The sequence below is a fragment of the Coloeus monedula genome (genome assembly GCF_965178545.1).
Source record: "Coloeus monedula genome assembly, chromosome: 1".
Taxonomy (NCBI): Eukaryota; Metazoa; Chordata; class Aves; order Passeriformes; family Corvidae; genus Coloeus; species Coloeus monedula.
The window spans coordinates 29,415,648-29,437,833 of record NC_138781.1 but is presented as its reverse complement, the minus strand read 5'-3'; the positions used below and the strand labels follow the sequence as shown (position 1 = coordinate 29,437,833).

Genomic DNA, 22,186 nt, shown 5'->3' with positions numbered 1-22,186 from the left:
GGTTTGTTCAGCTAAAAAAGCTGAAAAATTATAAGAGCAAGAAAGTATTGTGAACTAAATTGGAGAGGTAGATTTACATGTTTCAAATTCCTTTTAAATTTGTGACAACACCTGGACTCAAATGGCATACCCATACTCAGTGGAACTTTCAAAATAAGCCTGATGTTAATATTAACTTTCTTCTCTGACTTCTGAAGAGTTGATTGAGGTAAACCTGTGTTTATTCTCAGCTTCCCGCTTCCCATCCCTTCCACTCACTGCAGTCCAAATTCAAAGACATACCTATCCATGGCCCAAAGGAAAGGACTAAGGAGGTTACAAAAGTGGCTAAAATATGTCAACAGCAGTTTACTGACTGAGAACCATGGTCTAAAAGCTTCACACATTTACAGGTAATTGAGAGGTCGATGTACATTTTTTTAATGGAAAAAATATATTTTAAATATAATGTATTTAAAACATTTTATTGGTTGATTCAGTTCAACTATGCAGATTATGGTAGATTTTGCAGTCTTTTAACAATGAACACATTCCCCAGATACCTCAACAGTCCCTTAAAAGCTAGAGAGATGATTCATGTCAAAATAATGGAGTTGATTCATTGCAAACCTACTATAAGTAGACAGAACTGACCTTGATAGTTGCATCTGGACTCTTGAAGATCTTTTTCTAATTTTCCACTATTTTGTCTTCTAGTTATCTTGCCACAAAAAACCCACAAACCCCTAAGCATTCCCCAAAACACTATGCATACAAATCTTACTATTCTGATTGGGCTTTGGCTCAGATATTAAAACAGTAAGTGTTTCAGAACAGGTAAACAACACAGCAAGGAAAACCTTACAAACATCTTGACCACAGCTGCTGTAGAAGTTACTCTGTAACACAGGAAGGATTCCCCACAACTAAATATCAGGGAATACATTCCATACTTATGACATATGAATTTGAAGCTTATTTCATTCCCCGAACATAAAAAGAGATTAGAAACATTCATGAATATATGGGAAACTAGAATAAAGGGGGGAAAAATTAGGCATTTCCTAAGTGAATTTTGTAGTGGATAGCCTTTTTTTCCCTCAAAGTGATGCGCATCCATAAATGAAATTTCATATTGCTTTTCGCTTACATTCATCATGTAAAAAAAGAACAAAAAAAACTAAGAAAAAAGCTTTTGCTATGGTAAAATGTGACATATATATTACTTGTAATTTGATTGATCATACTAATTTCAATAATTTGTTTTATTAAATAACTTTTACAGTTATTCTTGCTTTTCATACTATATTAAAGTGTGCAGCATGAAATGAACTTCAGGCTTGCAAAATGAAATGCACTCAAAGATTGAAAATATTTAACAGACATTTCCAACACTTATATATTACAGTAGTCTTTACTTAAGTCAACTAATATGCTACCTTGTACTGAGACTTCCAACTAGATTACATGTCTAGATTTCAAAGAGCCCAAAAACTTTGGAGTATTAATGAATTTTCACTTGCTTGCTTTCCTTTAATTTTTTTTCCTTCCCTCTTTTCCCCCTAACAGTTATTTGCAGATTTTGGTGTATTTATTAATTAGTTTTTGCTCTTGTTTTAATTCCTGTTCAGTCCACATTTCAGCATATAGTTCTTTCTGTAAGCTTCCAGGGCCTTCTGGAGCTACAGTTTCAGCTAGTTACTTTCTGAAAGGAATCCTGTTGATTAAAAAAGGCCTCCAGCTTCTGTCTTTATCTAATGGCTGATTAAGAAAGAACGTATTTAGGTCATCAGGACTTAGTTAGCAGATAAGAGATATTTAGGTGGCAGATATTTGGGCAATTAAAGAGCCAGCTGAGCGGTGGAGAGTGTGCTGGAATGTCTCCAGGTAGGATGCAATTGCACAATATTGCAAGGCTTTGTTGTCAACATATGACATATAAATTACTTGGAGTATCAAAAGATCTGGAGAAATGTCCTTATTTAGGACATTAGGACATCCAGGTTTAGGCTGGCAGGGAGCACCTGGTACTTCCTTCTGGGGTGGTCTCACAGTGGGAGGTGGGCTTTGGCACTGGGTCAAAGGAGTAGTAGGAGGATGTGTGTGACTGTGTGTCTTCAAGGATGGTAGGCAGGTGATGGGCAGTGTCTTCATGGTGCCCCCAGAGCAGTGTTAAACAAATGAAGGAGAGCAAGAGGTTATTTGCGGATGAGTGGTGGATGGAGAACTCCTGGGTGGAGAAGGTTGTCAGCTTGAGTCTGTGGGCAGCAGGAGAAAGGCACTTCCTTTGCGCTCAGACCTGAACTTGTGGTATTGATGCACTGACTTAAAGGAGAGGAAGGAGAACAAACTCTGCTAAACAGGAGCACAGAGGCAGCTGGACCAGAAGTGAGCATTCTCTCTGGAGTGGTAGGGGGCAGTGGCTGTAGATTCGCTGAGGGGGTGGGGAGCTGGCAGTGTCCAACTCTTAACAGCCCTACTGTCACAGGAGGCTTGTTGCTTGCCAGAGGCTCTGGTAACTTATTCCCTGGAAGTAAAGGGGATTTCCACCTTTCCAAAAGTGTTCTACTGCCTTTGGTAGCTAAGCTTTGTAGTCTTTTTGTTTTATTCAAACACATTAATTGCACTCAGCATGTATAAATCACTGTAATTTATTTAAAGGAGTCATCCACAGAAAACAATCTCTTTTTCAAGGACTAGGGATTTGCAGGCTAGAAAGAAGTAGAAACTATGTGGTTTTCCTGGGAAAGAAAAATTATTCTCTCTTCCTTATAATATAGAAAAACAGCTGATTTAAGGCCAAATGACTCTTGAAGATCTCAAGCTTTAAAATATTACCCAAAGACTTTTATAAAGTACATCTGCTGCTGATACTAGAGTAGATCCTTTAAAAAATGTTCAGTGTTAACAGACAACAGTCTTTCTGTTGAAATTCATGTATATGGGCATACTCTTTATAATTCTCCATGACTGTTCTTTATTAAAAAAAAAAAAAAAAATCAGCATTTTGGTTAGCCTTGCTGGAAAAGTTGTACTTTCTATGCTTCCACTCAGAAATTACCCAAATGATTCCTGCTTGTGCACATGGAGTAAAGTGGTAGCATGTGATATAATCTCACGTGTGCCTCTTATGTCATGAGATGTTTTATAATTTTGGATCTACCTAGTGTTGATATTCATCTGTTCCTAATTCAAAAACACGAGACTGTTCTGGTGATAACAAATAGTAACAATCACTAGTCACATGGCACAAAGACATATTAATTAGGTTATAACCTATCTGATCAAATGATCTTGATGTATAAGCTATCTGTCCTGAAGCTGCGGTTGTAAGCTACATAATGCGGACCTAACATGCAGTTTACATCAGACAGCAGCCTGAACCCTGGTGTTCTTAAAAAATTAAACTATAATAAGGTTTTCAAAAATAAAAGTGCAAAAAATTGCACAGCAGAGCATGCCAGATAAAATTTGGAAACACTCACAACAGGTGGACAGGCTGTTCTTCTAAAGTTACTTACTTGATAGGTCTGCCTTGAAGATGGAATTTATTTTTCCAGTAACTCCCATCCCATCCCCTCTCACACAAAAAAAAACAAAACACATTTTTCCTCAGTAAGAACAAAAGGTTAAATTATTTCAAGTGCAAACAATGATGGAAAATATTACAAAATACCCCAAAATAGTGTCTGCCTTATTCTTCAGCCTGCCTGAGTATCCCAATGACTGCTCCCTGACTCATTAGGCAGCTGGGTTGGCTGCATCAGAACTGGGCACGAGCATGTCAGCTGGTGTGGGGCTGCTCATGACTTAAAAGCATCTTCTTGGAGCTGTTTCAGGTTGTGCAGAGATAAGAAGCCAACTGAGGAGTGCCAGTAACTGACCTAGTTCAGAGTTCACCTCTCCAGCAGATGAGCAGTTGAATGCCCAATAGGTGTGGCAGCTGAAGAGCCCACCCATGGGCACTGAACAGCCCAGGAGATGAGGCATGCAGGCAAAGGATGAACAAGCATTTAGTCAGAGCACATGCTGGCTCCTTGACAAACTTTCTACAGAGCTCAGGCATGAGACAGATAAGTTTGAAGTTCTGAAATTCCCAAGTTTTCCTCAGCAGGGTAGACTTTAGACCACCATGTTGTCCTGTCGTTCTTCCTGTTCTGCATGTCTGTCATCTTCAGTCCATAACAACTCAAGCCAGTTTAGTGCTTTGTTGGGCCATTTTTTATGCTGATGGGGCATGTTAGAATGGTTAGGTGCAGTGTCTAGTGATCACCAGGGTCTGCAAAAGGGAAGCACCAAGAGTGCACAACATGTAGATGAAGCGGGGAGGGCTCAAAGCACTACACAGGCTCTGTTGGGAACTTCTTGCCATTCCAGCACTGTTCAAGAAGGCTAACACGCAGACATGATGCAGGGCTTTCTGCTTATGATTGGTCTCCAAAATCAGAGTTTCAGGATGTACCACCTTGTCTGTGTTCCTTGAGGTCAGCATAGCAATCACACCAAAAGGATTTTCTCTCTAACATCGTTCTCTTAGAATAGAAACTTAAACCAAAGTTTCTGAAATAGAGAAAACTGAGGTGCTTTTTTGCTGTTTGAGGACTAATAAAAACACAGAGTATGAATACCAATTCCTGCTGCTCACTGTATCCTAGTAGGGTGACCCATACTTTCAGTGTATATCTCAGCGGGCAATCTCAGCTACTTTTCTGAATTGCAGTAACCTCTGTAAAGCTCCTCTGGTCTCCAGGAGAATTTCCCTCCTGCAACTTTGAGCCACTCTTGCTCTTTTCCTGATCAGATCTTTGCGTCCTCATCTCCTGTGGTATCTTTCATCTGCAACATGCCTTGCACTGTCCCCTCCCGGCTTCCTAGCAGCCTGATGGGTCCTTGTGAGATTCACGGAGAGCACCATACCCCTTCCAGAAGATGTCCCATGACCCTATCCATCCTGATAGAGGCTGACCTTACAGAAAAAAAAAAAAAGGACAACTTTGAAACAAAGGCACTGAAGTAGTGATGTGAAGGAAGTGCTGACTGCTTGGGTGTGGTTGCCTGCTGACATGACAGCCTGCTACAGCCATTTTTATGACAGATGGGCTTGAGGCAGTGACTCCATGAGCTGTTCAGCTGCTCTAACAACTTGCTGCTGCTGAAATGAAGAAGTCCTATTTCCATTTTGTTCTCCCATCTCTGGTTTGTAGCTGTGTGGTCCTGCACTTTCTCCTGAGCCTTCATGCCAACTCTTGCCCTCCCTGGCCACTCTCTTAAACCATTTAGCTTGCTAGAGCAGTAGAAAAAGGTAAAACTATTTCTTTCCTGGCTTAATTTCTTGCTATGTGAGTTTGTGAAGTAAACTCATGGAGCAATCCTGTAAGTCTCAGTGCCAGGGCAAAGCAAATGATAGAGGAAGCATGTTAGAAGCGAAGGAGAGAGCAGTGTTTCCCACACATTTTCTAGAAGTCAGCATCTAGCTCAGCTAAGTAGGGAACAGGAGTCTAAGGTGCAAATGATTCCTGAGGACACAAAAAGGAAGATAAAGCATTTACAAATAAAGAAAAATTAAAAATATTTTCCCCATATTAGAAAGGAGGATTTCAGATCTATTACTATGCTGAAAAAAACCCAAACAACAACCAAAAACCCCAACAAAAACAAACTAACAAACAATAGCCTTCTATAGGATCAGGAAGAGATGCTAATAAACAAACAGAAGAGGATAAAGTTCTGAGATTAGTATACACATTTATCACTGTAAGGTTTCCCCAACAGACTCCCTAAAGGGTGTATTATTTTCTCTGCACAGCTTGGAAACCCTTGAATAAACTGATTTTGCTAACAAGTTGTGCTGAATTAAATAACTTAGAATGATCCTACAGGAACACTGTTCTGTGGCTATCAGTTCTATGTAGAAGCAATGGAATTACCAATAAGTTGCCAAGTGCATAGCATGACATTGATTAATGTGCAAGATCATCCCTGTCTTCAGGTCTCTGGAGTAAGTTTATTATGCTCTTATTAAGAATTGCATATTGATATATATATATATATAGCTCATAATATAAGCAAATAAACTTTTTTTTAATGGTAGGGGTTTTTTAATGTGATGTAGGGTTTATCACTGGCAAAGACAACACTGAAAATATTTAATATATTATAATACCAGTTTTATAATAACACTAATACATTTAGTGCTCCTCTGATGACATCCACTGCCAAGCATGAATGTAGGTGCTGTATACTTGGAGTGCTGGTACAAAAAATTCTGACATTGACTTGTGTACTCATTTAAACTGTACTCCTTTAAAGTGCTTCTATTCAAAGATACTACTACATAAACAGAGCACACTAAGCCCAGCTTGGTTCTGGATATGATTTAGTTTACTGTGAATGACTACTAAGGCAGACTATATGGCCCATCCCTATTTCAAACTGCCCTAATTCCCTTTATGACTTTATTATTTAGTGCTGTTTTACTGCTTAGAAAGACCTAAACAGGAAGACTCTGGGCGTTCTCTGTTCATGAAGTGGGTGGGATGAAGTTCTTTAGAGAAAACAAAATATGATCCACCTACAGATCATGTTAGGCCAGATCCCCAATTTCCTCTAAGTAGGACAGAGGCCTTTGTTGCCTTAGTTACTGGAATGATCTACTAATAAACAGCAGAATCCCAGTCTCCATACAGAACATCCTCCTGCATTTTTGATGGCAGTGTAGGATGGGAAATATATACTTTTCTGTTTGTTTGGGGTTTTTTTTTGTTGTTGTAAAGAGGAAAAAAGTAGATTATTTAAGTCTTTGCAGAAAATAAAGTAATAAAAAAAATCAACTCTCACAAAAAAACCCTGCAAGGTGACTGAATGGAGGGAGCATTGTCTGGGAGAGGGTTAGTGCCCCCAATGAAGCCACATTCCTTTATTTTCCATTCCTTTCTTAACAACAGAAAGAAGGAGTACTGAAAACTGCACGCTAAGTTTCAAGGCACAAGTAGAAAACAGCAGCTACATTGGTAGAGCCAGACCACTGAAGCTTGTGAAACACTCATAAATGCTCCAGATAAGATTTCAAACTGTTCTCCTCACCAGCAGTGCAGGTGTTGTAGTGCTATCACCTATATCTTCTTGGACATGGAAGCTGGAAAACACAACCCATTGTTTTCCCCTGTGAAGCATGATCAAGTCCAATTTTCTTCCTTCCTGTTTGAAAGCAAGAGCTTCAGCGCAGTCATATTGGGATGACAATTTACAATGAAATGGCGGTCCAAAATAATAATCTTTAAGAAAGTAGAAAGTCATAAAAATTTGATGGATTCTTTTCTTTCCCAGATAGGATGTAGTGGTTCCATAGTACCTAAAATGCATCTCACCTTGTGTGGCCATGGGCTCCCTTGCCCTGCTAACAGATCTTACACCCGAGTGGTCCCCAGATGCAGTTCACTGATAGCAATTTCTGTGGGATTAAGTTTAGGCTACTTTAACTCTGAAGGCTAATGAAGGAGCAAGCTGAACTCCAGCACAAGAGTAATGAAGGGCTCAGGGTGGCCGACTGAGATGGTATGGCTGAGGTGAGGCTGAGTTAAAGGAGCTCTAACATGAGAGTAATGTCATAGAAATACTGAGGCTGATCTAAATGAACAAGAAAATGTTTTCTCTCATTGCTTGCGATGAAGATCTGGTCAGAATGTTGTTGATGTGTGTGATTTTGAGTAAATTTGGAATTGTCATTTAGATTAGCTCAGATTGTAGAAGTTAACAACTAGAGTTTTGAAAGAACCTCAGATTATCATAAATCGCCAATGAAGTTGACAACACTAGAATGCAATTTTAAAGCATTTAAATAAATTTATGATTCTTTTTACTTACAGTACTAGTATAAACTATATATATTAAGAGTGTCCAACTCTATTTCATCATTAATGCCATTTTTCAATACTCCTGCTTTGTTCAGCTAAAAGTAAAATATTTTATTGGTATTTTCAGCAATTTTCTGACAGCCATTCTCTACAGTATTGTAACATTATTGAAACTGAAAAATATTGTTTAAATTGACCTTCCACGCTGTTGTTTAAATGGTAACTTATTTAATACAAACATCACAAATATGTAATATTTCAGGGTTTTTTTAATGTGAATTTCTCTGCATGGAACTTTTTCTAAACAGAAACTTCAGCTGAAATTACCCAGCATAGCTCCTTTCCAAAACTAAAGGCTGATTCAAAGTAAAAAAAAAATGTTTAATGACTGTCAGAATTTAAATTGTGGTAAAATCCTTTACAGCAGGACTTACAGTCCATTTCTTCTGCAAAGATTGTTACTGGAACTGTACATTTGAGATGAAGGCATTGTTGAGATATTGTGTTATTTTATTTCCAGCTAATCTGGAAAATTTCATCAGAAATCTTATTATTTGTATTAACACCAAATATCAAGCATGATTGACAAACATTTGACATGCTCCTGAGCTTCAGACTGAAGGTCTTGGATGCACAAAGCCTGTCCTTATTCGCATTTCTAAAAGTAATTTTCTACGAGGATCTAGCATACATTTCACCATTTCTTTGTATTTCCCTAGTTTTCACTCCTTTGTAATTGAAAGCACAATAGATGGCTTCCAGAGGCTACCTTCAATGCAGTGATGTTAATTAAAGCTATATAAAATGGAGCCATGATAAGCCCTATTAAAAAATAAAAACTTCCAATGGGAAGAATGCTGGACTGATCCATACAGCCGAGCAGAGAAGTCAACGAGCACACCTTGGCTTGTTTCTCAAAATCCGTAACATTTTATTTTTATGTAAGTCCAAACCTGAGCAATAATTTTTATTTTTGTGTGGAAATCTGTCTAAACTTGAGAAATGATAGCTTGAGCGCTGCTGATTTTTGAGGTTCTGAGATTTTTGAGGGTGAGAAGGGAGCTGGGGCGCGCGAGAGCTTTCTCGCAGCTTCCAGAAGTGGGCCAGGCAGTGATGACACATACGAAAAAAGAGCCCCCAAACCCAAGCAAACCTCCGAAACAGCAAGATGCAGGGAAACCAGAAATGGCAAGCTTTCCCCACGGAAGCCCTGAAGCCCTCGGGCCCGCGGGTAACGAGGCGAGGCCGCGGCGGGGCGGGGCGGGGCGGCCGGGTTGCGCCGTCCCGGCGGAGCGGAGCGGTCGCAGCGCGGCCGGGCCATGGGCGCTGAGGCGGGCAGCCCGCGGGACACCGCGCTGGGCCAGCAGCTCCGCGCCCTCTTCTACGCGCTGCTGCCCGGAGAGAGCTCCTTCCGCACGGTGGAGGAGGTACCTAACTACGTGGATAAGGTGAGAGTCCTCTCCTTTCCCACCCTGGCTGCATCCCTCGCCCTCTCGTCCGCCCACCTGTACCTGTTTTCAAAAGCCACAGCCGCCTCACAGAAACCATCCGCGAAAGGGCACCTAAATTAAGATTAAATCCTCTTTCTCTTCTGGGCTTTCTGCCTGTAAGCTGCCAGTTTAACCGTGCCCTCTATTATCATTTATTTAAATGGTGATTTCTCCTGGTACCAAGAGCTGAAGTTTTCAGAGAAGCACCCCAAATATCTGAGGTCTGGTGCTAATATTATATTCAGCAGCACTGACAAGATGAACAGTGACAGCAAACTGAACTGAGGAAAGCAGAAAATATGATACTGTGTTTGGATATTATGGTTCTTGAAGCAAGCAAAAAGTCAGGTCTCTGTGCCCTTAAGTCAAGCTCAGTCAAAGACAGAAAAATAAAAGGTTTCTAATTAAAAAACAAAGATTGTTTAAGAGAATTTAGAACAAATATTTATGCTGGGATGGTGCTCTGTCCTAAATATCCAAGGCAAGAGTACAGAGGTCAAGGGTGAGAACTCCCTTGTCAGCAGGCAGCAGCATAGCTTTCCCTCCCCTCCCACCCTGCCAGTTAATTCACTTCCAAGATACCTTTGCTCCCTTCTGTCCTACCTATTGCACATATCTTGATTGTCAGCTCCTTCTGAACACAGGTCGATGTCAGCTGTTCACAGACACAGCAGATAAATGCTATTTTGCTCTTGTCAAAGTAAATTCAGTCCAGCTTCACTAAAGAGCTGCACTTTTTAAGTGGGTCTTGGTAGTTCTGACAAGCTGCGCTGCCAGGTATACCCTGGACTGCTGTGCAGCAGCTGCTTTCAGGCTGCAGTGGGGGTGTCATGGGCTGTGCAGAGCAGCGCAGCACCGTCAGCAGCTTTCTGGGAATTGTAGTATGCAGCAGTCCCTCACTGAGGGATGTTATCAGCAAAGGTTGCCCTTTTGCATAAGGTAAGCAGAAAGCTGCTGCAAGCCCAGCCTGTGTGTGCAGTGTCTGGTCAATGGACTGCTGTCCTCAGAGGTGTTTTGCAACTAAGCTATAGCATCATGATCGAGGAAGATCGAGGAAGCTCGATGGTTTTGCCTAGCCAGCTGATCTCTTCCTCCAGGTCTGTCTACTGCGACTGTCTCAGTCCCTTTTGCTGTTCCCACGTTTCCAACTGAATATCATTCACTTTCTTGTCCGTAGTGTTCCTTAACATCTTCGGGCTTTCTTCGGCCATGTGCTCAGACATTACCCAAACCTGGATTTTTTTTTTTTACTAGGCACACAGATATAAGTCTGTGAAAGGATTCTTAATACTTCGAATTATGAAAGTCCCTGCAGACGTCTGCTGTTGTAGAGCACTGATGTGATAAGTTTGTAAAGGAATATTTCTCACAAAAAAACAAAACCACGAAAAAAAGGTTTCCCACTACAGTTATACTTTCCTTAAATTCCTGTCTTAGGTTAGCTGTACTAGATTTCCCTCCTGACAGTGTATTTGTTGCTTTTGATGCTTGCCTAGGTGGGCATATAGAAGTGCTTTCGTGGGATAACTGTTTTAACTCTTTGGCTTTGGTCTGACCTCAGGCAGAGTTCATCCATCCTCTTTTGGCCATGTTTATGGGCAGATGGCAGCTATCTACAGTCCCTCTCCAGCTGCTATTCTTGGCTGTTTAGGGAACAATTACAAGAGCAGTATATCCATTGGATTCATCAGCAACAGATTTAATAGTGATCTCATGAGCCTTTCAAGGAGGTCTTGGAGTGGTAACCCCTTTAGCTGGTACAGATACAGAAGTGGATGTCTGAGATCAATTCAAGCCAAAAAATTCTAGTGTAGAGGTGGTAACAAATGGAGGCCTCAGCTCAAGTAAGTCACTCTAAAAGACAATAATGATGACGTGTGTGTGTAAACTGATTACGTTAGTGTCTCCTAAATAGTGTGGGACTTTTTCTTTTTTTTTCCCCTGAGACACTGTAGTGGAATTTGCATCTTGGATCTGTGATCTACTGGGTATCAGATGGATGAAAGTATTTCTAGGACAGTAGATGACATGGCTACGTCTGTGGGGGTATGCACCTTCCAACATTAGACAGGTGGCAGAACCTCCAAATTCACTCAAATAAATATTCATGGGTTAGCGATCTGTGAAATTGATCTGGTTGGTTTACAAAATATATGCACTTCACAGGAGTGGCACCTTTGAGCTAGAGTCACCTGTGCTGTTACATATGGGTAGGAAATGACAGCAGTGGGTGAAGCAGCTCTGGTTTTGAGAACAGAATAGTTAGCTTAACTTGTGCAGTGTACTTTCTGTCTCTGGTTATATTGCTTCCATTTTCAGAAGCAATGGCCCCTGCATTGTTGCTCTGTATGTTGGCAGCGCTGTATGCAAACGTCCCAAGTCCTGTTTAAAACATGAGCTGATCAGTTGCTACCAGTGACAAGTAGCAAAGTTCTGCAGCAGTGCCTAGGGAAAAGTCATCCTTCAAATCTCCAAAATTCTGGGGAAAGGGGTCTGAATCTTGGATAATAATTGTAGAATTAATTTTTGTACGAGTTTTTGGCGTGTAGAATTCAAGCACCTTGATTTTTCCTTAATTTCTTGGAAGTATGTCCATTTTCTTTCTCCAGGACAGAACATCTTGACTTTTAAAATCTGTACTGATGCTTGGCCATTCCTTTTAAGAGCATCCTCTTTCCTATGGGTGTAAGATTAGGCTCTGCATGTTCTGTTGGTTGTTTGGTGTTTTTTTGTTCTGTTTTTATTTATTCTCTCACAATCTACAGATGGGCAGATGGAATGATTGTTTTTGTTTGCCAAACATAGTTTTCATAAACCATAAATTCACTTTTTACCTTGCTATGGTCTGAAATTATCACTTGTGCTCGGTAAAGACTTCAGTGGGTCAGACTTCAGAAGAGAGAGTCCTTCTGCTGAGAACCCCAAAATGAAAGCTTTAAATTTAATAATCAGTGTTTTTCTTTTCTATTTACTGTCTCAAGAGCCTAAAGAATAAGTTCACATTTAAACTCAATTCGCATTTTAGAGTTTGCTTCTAAATAGTGAGGCACAGAACCTTCATATTTAGTTTTACTTGAAAGTTGAGATTCATATGTTATAAGGATTGGGACTTTAAGAAAACAGAAACTTTCAAGAATTGCAATAGAACTATGAGTATATGCTGAGTTTCAACTAGAATATTATTCTTTGCAACAGTATAAAGCAAAAACTGATTTTAAGTGGTCCTTTGCATTCTGTAGAGTTGGTTACTTGTATTGGAACCCTCTTACACAGTACTCAGAGTAAGGCTTTCAAGTTATGGATCAGTTATTCAAGTAAACCACAAGCTAATGCAAATCTCCATTAAGTATTTCTGCTGATACATGAAGAGAAAAAAACTGGAAACAGAGAGAGAAAACATTTATGGACCAGAAGATACCAAAAGGATATGGTTTGTCTCTAACCTGTGATGCTAACAGTGGCTATTTCTTAACTTTGTGTTATTTTGTTTGTAGAGACAGCCCTTGAAAACAGTTGTAGAAATAGCCATCCTCAATGGGTTCCTTAAATGTCTTCATTGTTATTTTAACTTAAGCAAAAAAAACCTGAAAAACCCCCTACAACAAGAACAACAACAACAAAACCAAACCAACCAAACAAACCAAAGCATAACAAAACCCCAAAAACAACAACAACAACAACAACAACAACAACAACAACAACAAAAAAAACCAACCAAACAAAAAAAAACCAGGGGAAAAAAAAATAGTGGTTTGGCTAGTGAGACTATTTTCTCTTACTGTCTCCTTTTTTCCTGAATTATTTGCATTCTCCTGGTGTTGCATTACATCTCATCCTTACACTGTAGGCTGTTCGGGACAGGGAATGCCTTTTCATTCCCCGTGACAATAGCTGTCATGGTCACATAAATAATACATACTGTTCTTGATGTAGTTGATGCCATTGATCTGCTTTGGACCAAGCTTAATGTAGGTGTGTGAGAAAGATGTAGTAATTTCTTAGATAGCAAGGGGTATGCCATAAATCCTTCCTTTTACAATCTCTTTGATGAGCAAGAGGTTAAGGATGTTTGAATGTTTCTTTATCCTCCTTGCTATGACACTCCCCATTTCTGAGTCAAAAAGTGGTGTCAAATGCTTGGCTGCTTCACAGCTTCACAGTGGTAGGAAAATATTTAATGAAGTCAATAAGAGAGAAGTTATAATAGTGTACATTAGTATAAAGTCAAGTATTTCAACTGTTTCAGAGGTTGCTAGGTAAAATGAATCACCACATGGAATACAGACATTGTACATTTCCTATTAACTGTTTTTATTTCATTAATAAAGCACCTCACTTTCTCTGTTCTGAGCCCATTCAATTTGCTGTGCAGATTCTGCTGTTCCAGACCTTAAAACTGCTTGTAGTCTTTGCTAGAACTGCCTCCTAATATTGTCATTAAGTGTTTTGTAGTTTTTCTTATTAAACCTCTTTTTTCTCTGCTGGAGTGTACAGCTGTGATCATCAACCTTTGTTTACTAAGTCAGGAATATGTTTTCTTGTTATATCAATTGGGAAAAGTACATTAAAAGTCTTGTCTACTTAGAAATGAAATGGCTATAGAGAGCAGAACAAGGGGTATTTATATTTTTCTGGAATGTTTCATTGATTTCAAATGGAAGGTTGTAGGGTTTTATTATTCTTTTATTATTTTCTTTTAGAATATATTATATTATTTATTATTTATTATTTATTATTTATTTCAAATATTGAAAGATTTACCACATTGGTTTTCTTGGGTGTTCTTTAGGCTTTATGCATAGGTCTTCCTTTGCTTTATTGTCTTTTATATCATCAGTTGGTACACATGACAAACAGGCTTTTAGATGCCTAAAGTGCTGTTACAGAGCAAGCTAGGCACCTAAGTTAAAAAGTCTCATGTTGATATTAATCTCTGTTCATCTGTTATTGTAACCTAACCCTGTGCTGCTGAAGTTTATGAACTTTCACATTTTCTAGACACTATAAATCTCTTGCTGTTTGCATGGTTTGAATCATCCAATTCTTCTTCAGCTGAGCAATCTGTTCTATATCCATCTTAGTCTCTTTAGTGTCCCAGCCTAGTAGGAATTCCCAGATCATATCTCACTTGGCAACAAAAATGAGCACCCTCCAAAATGCAACGGCATTTGCAGAGACAACATGCTTCTATTAAAATGTTATATGGGCAGGACCAGCCTCCCTTCTGCAGCAGTGTAGTTTGGAGGGTTTCAGGCAGTGAAGCTGTACATGTGTGCAGCTTATTTGAAGGGAGCAGAAGCAGCAGAAAACTAACAGGGCAAGGATGGCAGTGTGGTGGCTCCTGGAATGGTGCAGAACTGGTCTTGCATTTCTCTTGCCCTGCAAAACATGGTGGGGATTTTATGCCTTAATATAACCAAAAAGCAGTTGTCTAAATGTCTCAAAGGTCACCAAAAAGTTGTCTACAGAGCAAGTGAGGAAGTTGAAGGAACATTTGCATGCACAGAGATCTGATAACTCCTTCCAATTTTCCTTGCCACAGGCCTTCTAGATTTTGGTGGTGATGGCTAAAATGCTGCCACTGCGTAATTCCTTCCACACTTGAAGTGCAAGGACTGTTAGGACTGCAGTGTCAGTAAAAAAAATATGCTCTACCAATTACTGTTACTCAAGCCTTTTTTTTGTTGCCTGAGACGATAAAAATTTGAGAACAGGTCTGACAGTCTTTACTGATGAAAAATGATCTTGTCCCGAAAATGTTACCAGTCCTACCACCAGTTCCACCCACACCTTTCAGTAACAGGTGCTGTTGCTGTGCATTTTCAGCTTGCCAGTTGTTCTGGGATACAAGATGGACATTGAATCCTAGACTGAAGCAGTGTTGTGAGTGAGAATGTTTCAGTCTTGTTCACCATTATACTTTTCTGCAGAAAGGCAGAAAATTATTTTGCAGTCAATACAATCCAAAAGAAAAAGGGGAACATTGTATCATTGCTACTTGGTCTGGAAAGAGAACATGGTGTATGGCCCAAATTGGAATGGGCTGCATAGTTACTGGGTTAACTGATGAAAACTCGTACAGAAGTGCTGTTGTTGTCTGCAGTGAAAAGCATGGCAACAGAAATGCTAAGTAGAAAGAAACTCCCTTTACTGTATCTTTCAGATAATAATGTTAGATGCCAATTTCAGTGGCTGAAAACACTAAAAAACTCTATACAATATCAAATCAAAACCAGATTCTGTTCTGCCATGTGGTTGGAGGAGTCCACAAATGTTGCTGCTCTCGCTGATTTATTAAAAATGAGAAATATAAGTTTGGAAAGACTTTTGTGTTTTGTTCTGATAACATTTGAGTTTATGTGCAGAATATACAAAAGAAGACATTGTGGGAGGATGTTATTGCAATGGATTTATGCTGGTGTTGTGGGTTAAATTGTAGCCTTGGTTGTTGTGATTTGTAAGGTTCATGTGGAGCTTTATCGCAGGCAGGAGTAGCTACTAAGGTGCCAGCCAATCTGAGAAGCATTTCACTGCATAAAATGCTGTTAGGAAAGGTCTATCTAATTTTATTTGTGTTGTGATTTTCTTTTTTTTTTGCGAACTATTTTTAGAGTATTCCATTCTTCGTTACTTTTATTGGGCTGGAGTTTGCTGTCAGCTGGATTCAGAAGCGTAAGCTGCCGGGTCGGATCAATGATGGCATAACTTCTCTTTCCTTAGGTATCCTGTCCCGACTGCCAGAGTAAGTATATGTGATTTCAAACAATATTGATATTGTTTGGGTTTTAATCACTAAGAAGGAAGAAAAGAGAATTATATATTGAAGTTGCTATTGCTAATCCAAAATGATTAAACAAGGCATCTGGACCTTTCTTTATGAAATTTAATTTTCGCAAAGTATATGAAATCTTTCTAATCTGTAAGACTAAATATGATTCTTACAGGATATTATTCTGCTCCACATTATCATCAGTTATATTCATCTGTATTGGATCTTGCTGTCACCTTTTGCTGTTTCTGGAACTTCACCTGACTTGACTATATCTTATGTTAGACTAGATTTTAGAATCTGAGTTTTCTTTCATTAAAATACAGAAAAAATATACTAAAACCAACAAACCAAGTCTATTATTTTTGTTAGCCTTTAAAAATAAAACTGTGTGCATATAACCAGATCAATATAATTGTGAATATGCATGTGATGCAAAGTTCTTTGAACACAGTCATAATCTTATGTTTGACTTCAATGGATTTTAATTCCTGAGAGAATCGTTGCAAGCATGATCATATTATTCAGTCTCCAATGTAAAGGCCATAAGATTTACCTGAATTAGTTTGGTGAGCGGAGTTGTATTTTAAAGAACTAGCCACTGTGGATTAACTGTGAATTCCAGTGACAAGAAATCCAGCAAATTCTTTTTATAAATTGCTCTTAAGTATTTTCCAGAAGCTTTATTTACTTGTAAGTAATATAATGTTTTAGATATTCCTTTGCATGATATGAGCTTCCAGATGATAAATTTTATTGCAGTTTTTCTTTTCAAATGGGATTATATTTCTATTCCCCATGTATGAATTTGCAGATGACCATCAAATTGTATTCATTATAGGAAGAAAAGTTTATTGTTTGAGTTTGACTATATGGTGTATTTGCAAGTCTTTCAGTTATTTCCACAGTTCTTTTTCTGAATCCTCTGCAGTTTTTCAGCCTTCTTAGTGCTGATGTCTCAAGTGCACTCCATATTTCAGAAATTACTACATCAGTGCCAAATAATGAAGTCATTTGTTCTCTATTTCTACTTGTTGTTCCTCCCTTTATATATCCCAGATCCTTTGAGCCGTCCTTCATCCCTGAATACTTTCTTGGATTCTGTGGCTTACATTCCTCATTCATAGGCAATATGTTCTTATATTTGGCCACATAGAAATACATGGATTGTACATTTGGTCTTCCTGAAGTAGCCTGAATCCATGAAAAGTTGTCTTTGTTACTTAGAGATCCCTGGTTTATGTCACTGCAAATTTTACTAGAAATATTTTCTTTAAATCCAGATTCTTGATCGAATATATTAAAAGAGCATAGCAACAACAACAAAAAATTGTCCCTTCTGGCTAGTAGAACTCATTTTGTGAAATGTGTAAATCACCCACTTTGTAATCTATTGATCATTTGACATTTAGTTGATTTTTTTAAGCTTTCTAATCGATGCAATCTTTGACAAGGTCCATTATGTACAAAGACAATTTCTGATGGATTATGTTCGTTATCAGTAGTAAACATCCTAGATGAAACCTTTTAAGGACATGCTCCCAAACTCTTCAAATATGTGAAAATAAGATGCATGAGCTTTCAACACGAGAAATACTCAACCATGAAGTTATGGCTTCAAACAAAGTAATGTCTAAGTTATTTGAGATTTTCATGAAGTTATTTTTGCAGCTAGTGTACTACCTATATTCAAACCATTTTTAATGACTTGTGAGCGTGATCTTGAAGGAGCAACATTCAACTTTTCAGTATGTTTTATGAATTAACTAAATATTTATCAACACATTAGATTTCTGTGCAGCAACACACAGCCCTTATAACAGGTTACTGTAGTCAGCATGAAGCTAATATGGAAATAGATCAAATGTTGCTTCTTCAACTTAACCCAAATTTTCTAAACTTGACAGGCTTACCATGTTAAATATTTACCTTTATTCGTCTGAAATATTCAGAACTGATTAAGTTAAACAAAGGGCCTGCGATACATGTAAAATAAGTTTGAATGATTTTACAAGTCATTTTGGCTTTATTTTAAGAATACTGAAGCACTTCAGATACACTCATTCCTGGAAGAAACGCTTGCTAAGAAAACTAGTGTTGTGTGTGTGGAATGCAGCTTTGCAAGGTGCTGAGTACTTTTATTGTTTTGGCACTCAGTCCTCTGCTGCAGAATTTGGCTTGTGGGCTGTGCAGTTTTCTTTTGCAAGATTGTTTCAATTGAGTGAACGGAATGATCCTTAAGGACTCAAAGTTTGCAGGGTCAGGCAAACTTGCAAGATTGGTACACCTATTTACTGCTACACCAGCACAAGAAGTCTCTTCCATGCTGTTTGTGCAGCTCTCATGACTGGAAATACCAGACCCTCCTCAGCAGTTCTTTCCAAAAAAGAGTCCTGTAAAACTGTTAGCTTTTTGGCTGAATGTGAAAGAAGCAGGCAAAATACAGACTTCCTAAATTATTTAATTTCATGTTAATGTCACAATTCTAATGGTGACTGCTTACTGTAATACATCTTTCAGAAGTAAGAGGAGTCATGAATAACAGACTGGCTAAAAAGACTTGAACTGAAAAAACAGAACACTTTACCCTTCTGTCTTGTGCTTCCATGGTGTGAAAGAACTGGGTCAGACAAAAAAGGGGAAAAAAATAGCACAGGCAAAAATCTGTTGCTAAGACTTCCACTTCAGTCTTTCCCTTTCAGGCAGAAAAAAAGGTAGAGAAAGTTGACAGAAACTGCTAAAACAATATTTCAGCAGAACCCACAGCATCAGGGGAAATAGTAGTGCAAATCATTAACAGCTGAAGGTTAGATTAACACGCCGTTGATTGTATCCTCTCCCAGGGACTAATTTTCATTTTCTCAACTAGCAGCAATGGTTTGCCACTTCCTTAAAAAAATCTGTGGTTGGGTCTAAAATGGTGGCTTCAGTCTATTAGTTAAAATGAAGCTTCAAATGTGTCATTGCAAAGAGGTCTTTACATTTAATGAAAAAATTAGGAGTCACTAATCATATTCAGCCTCTAAGTATTTTTTCCATTTCATAGTCTGTATAAGAGAACTATTGCATGTCCTGAGGGCAAAAAGTATTTTTCTAGTGTTTTATACTTCAACTTTCAGTTGAGAAAGTGGAAATCATAAATTGTTGATGCTTGTATGCCAAATGTTAAAAATGTAGGTACAAGAGGAAAAGTCTAATCAGACAGGGCAATGTTTTTGTTTTCAGGCTTGTTAGACTCAACAGTATGTAGTAAGTTGAATGGTTTGTGCATACATTTCATCTCTTGTAAAGTACCCCACACATTTCTTAAATATAATTTTCTCTGCATTAATGCATACTATGCATTCCTCTGTATGCATTGGATACTAAATGTTGTATGCAATGGAAATTAATTTGGGAGAAAGGGAGAAACTTGTATTACTAAGTTTACTCCCAGCATCCTAAATGTTGGTAAAAATTTTCTGAGAACTTTTATTATAAATAAATAAATAAATAACTTTTCTAGCTAACCATTGCCAAGAGACTTTAAATGCTGCCTTAAAAATATTCTCCCAAGGGAAAGTTTATTTTGGGTATGAATATCCATTATACAAGTATGTGCATTATTTCATATTGACCCATTTCTTCTTTTAAAGCAGCAGAACATAAATCAAATCAAAAAATGTTTGGGGGATAACTGAGGTAGATACATTTTCAAACTAGTTGGGAAAGTATTTGTTCTTTATGGTCATGCTCATTGCCAATTTTTAGTGTTCTGCTCTGCAACACAGTTGTACAGTGTATGAGTGTGTATGTATATAATGTCTGACACAGTTTGATCAGTCAAGTCTGCAATGAATTTCTCCATTTCTAATGAGAATATCACAGTCTGTATACATTATTTACTTTGATTTTTGAATTGGAGGAAGTTAGAGTTCTCCGAATTGTTGAACATGAGAATGGAATGAGTAAATGCTTTTTGATTAGTTCATGTTATTAAGTATCTTAAGATATCTACACATCAGCAATAATTAAATCAAAGGGGTACAAATCCTGTTTCTGCTGTAGACCAGTGTATTCAGTTTTGTACATAATTTGGATTTTAAACAATCTTTTTTCAGGAGTAGGTTTGAAGAGGCAGTTTCATGTACATTTTAGACCAGCAGTGCTCCGAAATGAAGCACCTTTGATTGACTGATACTTCTGTCTAGTTGCTCGTTCCTCCCTCTGTACCTTCACCCCTCTTTGGCCAGCATAAGGATTTGTGTTGCCCTGTGGTAAAGTGGCCTGGGAAGCAGGTCCAGCACCTCCCCATCACATTAACCTGCATCAATTCTTACTATGTCTGTGCAAAATCTTGTGCTAGAACAAGAAATGGGATTGGAAAAAAGCAGCCAGGGTTACATGACAAGAAACACTCTTGCTACAATGCTTTTGTAGCATTACTGTATATGCTTTATAAAGCAGATGAAGAGTTATCTGCTTTATAACATATAAAATTGCAATCTGAAACCAAAGGTTTTCAATTTTTAAGAGTTAACAAAATGCAGGGATGATTAGAATACACTCGATTCAATTTGATGAAAGTTATTCACAACCGTATGGAGCCAGGAGTGTCCTGACAGAACAGAAAAAAATTGCCCACATGGATTTAACCATTTGAAGTATGTTCTGGTTTCCTGAAGTATCTACTAGATACTTTGTGTGTGACTATAGAAAATTATAATCCCATAAATTACCAATTGCATTTATCAGAAGAAAATTTGATACATGCAGTTTCTCATAAATTATATTTTCACTTTGAGACTTATTAGGTACATTTTTACTCCACATCTGTTTGACTAAGACTTTGGACAGATGTTTGTTTAGAGCATGGTCATGTGTTGCTTCTGGTCCAGCTGCCCCCTCAGATCTGCCAACATAACTGCACATTTAATTGCTCCCTAACCTGGTCCTGACAAAGTGATCTCGCTAGAAGCAGAAACAAAAGCCCCCCAAGAACTATAAAAGAGGTGTTTAAGCTCAGCTGCATTCATTTTGACAGAGCCAGGTCAGGGAGCAGCTATGCACGCAATTATGGTGGCAGGTCTGAGGGCTGGTAACCACCACACTTAGGGCAGTGATGAGCAGATGGGGCCAAACTGGAAAGGTAATCACTTAACCTGGTTAAATGGGAAGTGGAGCTGCTGTGCTATGCCATGCCCTTAAACCAGCTGAACTTCTGGCCACTGCACTTCTGTCTTTCCTGTGCTCACGTAGTCCTCCCTTTCTCTTATGTTGGTTCAGGTGCTCATCTGATCCCAAGTGGAGTTATTTCCGTTCACTCTGTGAGCAAAAAGGTATTTGCTTTAGGCAGAGAGACAAGAAAATTGTCTGGGAGTGGAAATGGGGCAGCCAAGAGCTGTCAGCTTGTAGGTTCAGTCTCTACAGAACCTGCCGTCACGATCATGCCTGCAGCAGCTAGTTATGGCAATTTAAGGCACTGTCAATAGATGTGTCCAAAAAATAGAATTTTTAATAAGTAACAGGCCTGAAGAGTCAGAATCTACTCACCTCCCCATTCCTTCCACTCTCCAAGTAGCACTAGGTAGTCACGTATTTCACAAGAGCACCCTCCTGGCTTTACTCTCCCATATACACTGTTGATTGTTCCCACATTTTGCCAAAGGTCACAGCCCTCGCAGCTCTGTCAAAGGAACAGGTTTTGAAATAACTCGCTAATATTCTGTAGGTGAAGCAGTCAGAGTAAGATAAACAATTTCAATGATGGGGTAGTGCTGTACAGCAGGATCTGATAGGATTTTCAGCAGGCAAGCCTGACTCTTGGAAGGGGATTTTCAAAATCAGATCAGTTAAACTCATGGCAGTAATTGTCTTACCTGAACAGTTTTTCAGTTTTTGTTTAATCTGATTAGTTTGTGTGGGTTGGTTTTTTTGTTTTGTTTTTTAGGGTTTTTTGTTGCCTTTTTTTTTTTTGGTGTTCGGTTTTTTTAATCTGGTTTGTATTCGTGAACTAATTGGGACTAAGTTAGTAAATTAGTTACTCCTGTGTGGATTAATTATCCTATGTTCTTACTGTATCACTTTAACACAGTTTTATAAATTTAGTGTAAATC

The 22,186-nt window shown here is 38.6% G+C and overlaps 1 protein-coding gene across 1 annotated transcript in view; it reads left to right on the top strand.

Moving 5' to 3' along the window:
- Positions 1–9,151: 9,151 nt before the first annotated feature.
- The window catches only part of AGMO (alkylglycerol monooxygenase), a gene marked incomplete at both ends in the record, with an annotated part of 192,752 nt that continues 179,717 nt past the window's right edge, over positions 9,152–22,186 (top strand). The window contains 2 exons of the mRNA XM_082282158.1: positions 9,152–9,280; positions 15,934–16,064. Of these exons, the coding sequence (XP_082138284.1) occupies positions 9,152–9,280; positions 15,934–16,064 (260 nt within the window). The remainder of the gene's footprint in view (positions 9,281–15,933; positions 16,065–22,186) is intronic.